This window comes from Malaya genurostris, chromosome 2 (assembly GCF_030247185.1).
Source record: "Malaya genurostris strain Urasoe2022 chromosome 2, Malgen_1.1, whole genome shotgun sequence".
NCBI classification, from domain to species: Eukaryota; Metazoa; Arthropoda; class Insecta; order Diptera; family Culicidae; genus Malaya; species Malaya genurostris.
The window spans coordinates 190,902,202-190,909,467 of NC_080571.1; the positions used below are offsets into that span (position 1 = coordinate 190,902,202).

At 39.7% G+C, this 7,266-nt stretch overlaps 2 protein-coding genes across 2 annotated transcripts; both read left to right on the top strand.

Moving 5' to 3' along the window:
* Window positions 1-4,701: 4,701 nt before the first annotated feature.
* On the top strand, window positions 4,702-6,269 carry LOC131429068 (uncharacterized protein K02A2.6-like). The gene is made up of 3 exons (XM_058593119.1): window positions 4,702-5,830; window positions 5,884-5,986; window positions 6,032-6,269. The coding sequence occupies exons 1-3, from the start codon at window positions 4,702-4,704 to the stop codon at window positions 6,267-6,269; spliced, it is 1,470 nt and encodes a 489-aa protein (XP_058449102.1).
* Window positions 6,266-6,997, top strand: LOC131429070 (uncharacterized protein K02A2.6-like). Its single transcript, XM_058593120.1, has one exon. The coding sequence runs from the start codon at window positions 6,266-6,268 to the stop codon at window positions 6,995-6,997; it is 732 nt and encodes a 243-aa protein (XP_058449103.1).
* Window positions 6,998-7,266: the final 269 nt, after the last annotated feature.

Here is a 7,266-nt window from a genome sequence, read left to right on the forward strand (position 1 = left end):
CACCCTAGAATTTTGTGAAGTTCGTAGATTGATTAAAAAACTTTGTAGGAGACGATTGGTAAAAGAAAACCAATGAAAATTTGATTTTTCTCGTTCCAGGTTTAATTCACGCGCCCAATATGCCCTATCTGCTTTCCTATTTTCTTTCCTTTGGCATAAACATCGCATAGAAAATATTGAACACTTCAACTTTACCGAGTCATAACTTTGTTTTTAATAAACCGATTTTCGAAATTTGTTCACCATTCGAAAGGTACTACTTCCAGAAACAAAATGCACTGAAAAAACCGAAAATAGGGTTGTCTACCCAGAGCTATAATGAAAACTATAGTTAGATGACCTCAGAAAAGGTGAGACTGTTTTACAATGATCGTAAATATCTCGAAATTCAAAGCGATGGCCTATATATTTTTATACATCATTCGATTGCTACTGATACCAGCTTCAATTTACGTCCAACAACCCATCCTGCACTATCAAAAGAAAACCTTAAAAAATCGATGAAATATATATGAACTTTTCATTTTTTTCACATGTTTGTATATAACTCAAAAATTAAAGCGATGACATGTACGTTTTTCTGCTCCAAAATATTGGAATTATTACCAGAAACAATTGATGAACAAAATTATATATCCGTTTAAAGAATCTTAAGAAAGTTGGTACAAATACAGAGAATTTCTATTATTGAGTAAGTTTTGCCAAACAAAATTAAATCAAAACTTTTAAATTTTATGACATATATTTTTTTATTATTTTAGTTGAAAATTTATTATGAACAAAATTTACAAAAAACTGAAACTTGGATTTCACTGACAATCTTGAAAAATTTGGTAAATATACCTAAACTCTAAAAATAATTATATTTTTGTATTGGACAAAAGATCTAAACAATTTTGATGCACAACCCAAACGCAATTGATAACTACTAAAGTTCTGATTTTGTATTAGGTTTTCCGTAAAATCTAAAAAAAAATCGATAGATAGAAGCAGCCTTTGCGATTAGCACCAACCAATCTACCGTTGAATTTGTCTCGAAAAACAACCGCTCCGCTTGAATACTTTTAACAAATGAAACCCTGCACTTATGTTACTTTTGTATACGAAATTAATAGTATATAGGTAATACTTTTTAACCAAAAACATAAAAAAAAAATTGTGATTGGATTTTTATCGTTACTACTACCATTATAATTAAACAGTAGGGTGCCAATATTTTGGAATTATCATTAATTTCGTAAAGCGGTAGGTGGGTGAGTGGTGTCAGCCGTCATTGAAAGTTATTTAGGAATTAACTTTGTTTGTACTAGGGCACATAACCAATTTCATTATGTTTACGTTTTGTTATAGCCTCGGCGGTTTATGTTGAACTGCAGGTGCACGCAGAGAAAAATATGGTAGAAATAACCTAATTTGGGTTTTACACAACGAATAATTTTATTTAAATAGTGACAGAACAAAATCTGTTATAATCACATATTTTTGTTTGTTTTTCAAACAAATGATTTTTTTAAATAATTTGCAAGGTAATTTTTGATATTACTTTATTTCCATTTTTCAAATTCTTAAAAATTATTCACAAACTACAATGAAGCCCAGGTATTTTAATTAGTATCCAATGTTTTGGTGCTTCATCAGTCCGGTCAAGATTTCTGCAATCAAACAACAAATAAATCAATCCAAGCGTATGATTGTTCAAAACCTAAAAGCATTACAAATTTTACTTTCAAAACGCGCATAAACTTTATCCGAGGGAGAAAAAACGCTGTTTATTCACGCGGAAAAAATTACTCTGGTTTATAAGACATAAACTTAATATGGTACATTTAAATATCAGTCTTTGTTGTATCTAAACACAAAAAAGATCATAAATAAATTGAAATTGTTCAGAACAATCATATTATAGTTAGAATTCATCATAAATCAAATTTAAAAATCTACTAACAGTTTCGTTATTTTAAAGCAAAGTCTTGGCATTACATCCCTTCTGTGGAATTTGGACTTTGCAGCCGATTCTTAGTGTACAGAATCATTGCATGGCTAGTACTATGGATCCTACTGACACTAAGAACCCTTCCAGATCGGGGCTCGAACATACGACAACTGGTTTGTAAGACCAGCGTCCTACCAGGACAACCCAGGACAATTCGTTATTTTAAACATGCTTCATTTCTCTGCGTGTGGCATAACAGTTCAACATAAACTGCTATGCACTGACGAATCTAAGACCAAACTTAAAGATAATGGTGAAAGTTAGCTAGCGTCATCTAATTTTTTTTTTAAATTCACCGAAATCGGAAATTTATTTTTTATGTCAAATATCTTAGAATTGCCTGAAACGTCGAGATAACACCAGATCTCGACGTTCGATATCGGAAAACTTAAAATTCAAAGTCCCAGAGAGTCGAAATTTTTCAAAATAAAAAAAATCGAGATGAGGAGCACAAGAAAGTCAAAATTAATCAATACACAAGTATAGGGAAATTCAATCGTTTAGTGAATCTGGAGGAAGTGTTCAAACGTTTCCTTTAAAATCAGATATTTTCTGTAATAGCATTATCAAATAGAGTAACAAGCAACGCGAGTGAACTTCATCTTCCCGAATGTTGGAGACGTGACCATCCCTACAACCCAATAGTAATTGCTGGGCTCACTGGTGGCAGTCCGACTGTCACTCAGTTGATGCACCGACCAGCATCCGGTCTATGTGTCAGAAGTAGAATGTGATATGTAGTAAAATAAGTAACACGCGTTTTACCTCTAACTGTGCGTTTATTAATAAAGTCAGTTTTAATGTTTGGGTCGTGTTATATTCATTATCGGTCACCTCCGAACATGGCCACAACAGTGGCGACGAGGATTTAAGTTAAATTGGCGATCAGAAGCTAATCTTTATCACCCACGAGAAAACGAGAAGCATGGCGGAATCTAACCTCAATTCGGAGCATCTGCAATCGGGAACCGGCTTACCTGGCGGTCCACAGCACCCGGGAATGCAGCAAAACCATCTGCGTCATTCAGCTCCATTTTTCAACGGTCCACCATCATCGCAACAATCAGCGAATACAAGCTCATCTTCTACAGAAACCTCCTACCAGCTCTTTCAGCAGCTTATGCAGCAGCAGCAGCTATTTATGCAGCAGCAGCAACAGCTAATGCAGCAGCAGCAAGATTTCTTCCGGAGTGTCATATCATCGATCAATGTTCAGGTCCCTCCAAACCCTGAAATGATTCTCGACTCGCTGGCAAACAACATCAAAGAGTTTCGCTACGATCCGGACGGAAACATAACCACAGACTAACAGACAGGACACTCAAATTAACCATATTACCATACCATATTAACCATATAAGAATTAACGTAACGGTCATTTCGAATATTCCTTTAGTTGGGACAGTACTCGCATATGTCATGATAGCGCCACGTTACCCTATCAAATACATCCTGTCTGTCATCTTGACTGTTTTTTTTCATTTACCAACCGAGTTGCCATTCATACAGAATTACCTGTACTGTATTGATTTGTATACCTCCATGCGAATTTCATGCAGGATACAGATTAATTACATATATCCAAAACTATATACAGAATTGTGCCTACTTCTCATCCTACAACGCAATACAAAATCGAACCCGTTTTGTTACAATATTTACTTTTTTCTGGTCTGCCGTCACTTAATTTCGGGTGAAAATTACCAACACAATCAAAAATAGTCTAGATGAACAACGTTGAGTAAAATAAATGTTTACCTACCAACATCGCTAAAAAAGTTAAATACATTATCAACGTAATCCAATATTTTATTGTGACGATTCATTATCAAATATTTTGATGAAATCTGGCAACCCTGCAAGCAGCTGATCGGTGTTGACAAACGAGGGGAAACCGACTAGTAAAAAAACTTTTACGAAACACAAGGGGTGTACCGATAGTAAATAGTTCGCGCAGTACAATATAGGTGGAACTAGTGCATCACTAAAAATGATTTTTATAATAATTAACTCATACTGTCATGTCTGTTAGTCTGTGACATAACCTTCGCTGCATGGTATGGCAGATACGACGATTTGTTCGAGCAAGATGCCGCACGGTTGGACGATGAAGCGAAAGTCCGCTTGCTCATGCGAAAACTAGGATCAGCGGAACACGAACGATACGTGAGTTACATCTTGCCGAAATAGCCAAAAGAATACAAATTCAGCGATACAGTGGAAAAGCTGAAAACTCTTCGGCACTGCTGAGTCTGTCATCAGTAAACGGTATCGGTGTCTACAAGTATTTTTATAATTTTTATAATTTGATTTTTATAATAATTAACTCATACTGTCATGTCTGTTAGTCTGTGACATAACCTTCGCTGCATGGTATGGCAGATACGACGATTTGTTCGAGCAAGATGCCGCACGGTTGGACGATGAAGCGAAAGTCCGCTTGCTCATGCGAAAACTAGGATCAGCGGAACACGAACGATACGTGAGTTACATCTTGCCGAAATAGCCAAAAGAATACAAATTCAGCGATACAGTGGAAAAGCTGAAAACTCTTCGGCACTGTTGAGTCTGTCATCAGTAAACGGTATCGGTGTCTACAAGTAATCAAACAACTGACCGATGATTATGTCACGTACGCTTGTCGAATCAACAAGACATGTGTTGAATGCGAGCTGAGCAAGCTGTCCGAAGAGCAGTTTAAATGCTAAATGTTTGTTTGCGGACTAAAGTCAGATGGAGACGGCGAAATACGAACGCGGCTGCTGGCGAAAATTGAAGAACGTGATGACGTCACACTAGAGCATCTTTCGGAAGATTGTCAGCGATTGTTGTGCCTGAAGCGAGACACGGCAATGATCGAGTCATCAGCATCAACGTCATCAGTGAATTTCATCAAGCGAAAACAGCAGTTTTCAAAACGTCAACTTTTCGAAATCGATTTGATGGATACTTTCGGTCTCTTTTCATTACCCATTAGCATGTATTGCAACAACGTCAGTGTTCCTGCTATCACTTTGCAGTCACTCAAAGCGGCATACCCGAGTGTATTTAGAAACGAGTTAGGGTTGTGCACGAAAACAAAAGTGAAATTGGAACGGAAACTAGATGCAACTCCAGTTTTTCGTCCGAAACGTCCAGTGGCTTATGCAGTACACAGCATGGTTGACAACGAACTTGACCGACTGGAACGAGCAAAAATCATCACACCGGAAGACTTTTCAGACTGGGCAGCACCCATCGTCGTTGTCAGAAAAACGAACGGGTCCATTCGCATTTGCGGAGATTACTCTACAGGGCTCAACAATGCACTGCAACCGCATCAGTACCCATTACCGCTACCGGAGGAGATTTTCAACAAGTTGGCTAATTGTACTGTATTTAGCCGAATCGACCTGTCGGATGCGTTCCTGCAAGTAGAGGTGGACGAAAGTAGTCGTGATTTACTAACCATCAACACCCATAGTGGACTCTACCGGTACAATCGTCTGCCACCGGAAGTCAAAACAGCACCGGGAGCTTTCCAGCAACTTATCGATACAATGCTGGGAGGTCTTCCTCATACGTGTGGTTATTTGGATGACGTCGTCGTTGGTGATGTCACTACTGAGACACACTGGGAAAACCTTCGCGCAGTGTTTCAAAGAATCAGCGAGTTTGGATTTACCATCCGAGTGGAAAAGTGCATCTTTGCTGAGCCTCAAATCAAATATGTAGGTCATCTGCTTGACCGCAATGGCCTTCGCCCGGATCCAGCAAAAGTTCAAGCCATTAACGTAATGCCACCGCCCACTGATGTATCTGGTGTTCGGTCCTTCCTTGGAGCAATTAATTACTACGGTATCCTCTTGATGAGTTGCTTTATGAGTTCACCATCGAGCACGTTCCGACAGCGAAGTTCGGCAATGCTGACATACTTTCCCGTCTGATCAGCCAGCACGTCAGGCCTAAGGAAGATTATGTGATTGCTTCGGTCTCTCTGGAAAATGACTTAAGGTCAGTTACACAAGATGCACTAACCATTCTTCTCTTGAGTTTTAGGATCGTAGACAGTCTACACAGTCCGATCCCATTACCAAGGCAGTTTATCGTTACCTCCTTGATGGGTGGCCTGAGACCACAACCGATGCAGAGCTCAAACGGTTTTATGCTCGACGTGAATCCCTTACCACGGTACAAGGCTGCATACTATTCGGCGATCGACTGGTTATACCATCGCCCCATCGCAAGCGTAGTCTTCATCAACTTCATCGTGGCCACCCTGGAATTCAGCGAATGAAGGCGATTGCCAGGTCTTATGTTTATTGGCCAACTCTCGACAGCGACATTGTTGATTTCGTCAAATCCTGCCGTCAATGTGTGACGGCTGCGAAAACACCGCCGAAGTCAGAGCCTTTGTCATGTCCTAAATCAACAAAACCGTGGCAGCGCGTTCACCTTGATTATGCTGGACCGATCGACGGGGAATACTACCAGGTTGTCGTAGACTCTTTTTCGAAATGGTCTGAAATTGTACAGACGAGAAGTATCACTACAGCCGCCACAGTGAAAATCCTCAGAGATCTGTTCGCTCGCTTGGGAATGCCAGAGACACTGGTGAGTGATAATGGATCCCAGTTCACCAGTGCAGAGTTTCAATCGTACTGTACGAACAACGGCATCGAGCATCTTACAACAGCACCGTTTCACCCTCAATCGAACGGTCAAGCCGAGCGACTCGTGGATACGTTTAAGCGATCGATTAAAAAGGTTATGGAGGGAAGAGCGACAATGTGTGATGCTCTCAGTACATTTCTTCAGGTTTACCGGAGTACACTTTGTTTTTCTTCTCCAGACGGCAAATCACCAGCAGAAGATTTGTTCGGTCGTCCGATTCGTACTAGTTTGGATCTGCTCCGTGCACCATCCGATCGTGTACATTTGGAACAATCGAGTGAAATTCATCCCTTAAAGCGACAATTCATCGTTAAGGATACGGTGTATGCAAAAGTATTCGTCAAGAACTAATGGCACTGGGTTTCAGGAACAGTTTTGGAACGTTTAGGTCGTGCAATGTACAACGTTCAGCTCGAGAATGGTAAGCTTATTCGGTCCCACGTTAACCAGCTTCGAGATCGTGCTGATTCAGAGAGTCGCAGAGTACCAGCATTGACAGATAGAACGAAACTTCCTCTCAGCATTCTACTCGATGCTTGGAACCTTCCGGCTCGTTGCACACCAGATCCATTAGCACACTCAACACCAGTAGCACCCATTCCAAGCTGCTCTAGTTCGAG

Excerpts from the sequence above, each read along its gene's own strand:
- LOC131429068 (XM_058593119.1), top strand. The coding sequence starts at position 4,702 with ATGTTTGTTTGCGGACTAAAGTCAGATGGAGACGGCGAAATACGAACG. Across the intron at positions 5,831-5,883 it reads TGGAGCAATTAATTACTACG|CGAAGTTCGGCAATGCTGAC; the intron begins GTATCCTCTTGA and ends ACGTTCCGACAG. Across the intron at positions 5,987-6,031 it reads TCTCTGGAAAATGACTTAAG|GATCGTAGACAGTCTACACA; the intron begins GTCAGTTACACA and ends CTTGAGTTTTAG.
- LOC131429070 (XM_058593120.1), top strand. The coding sequence starts at position 6,266 with ATGAAGGCGATTGCCAGGTCTTATGTTTATTGGCCAACTCTCGACAGC.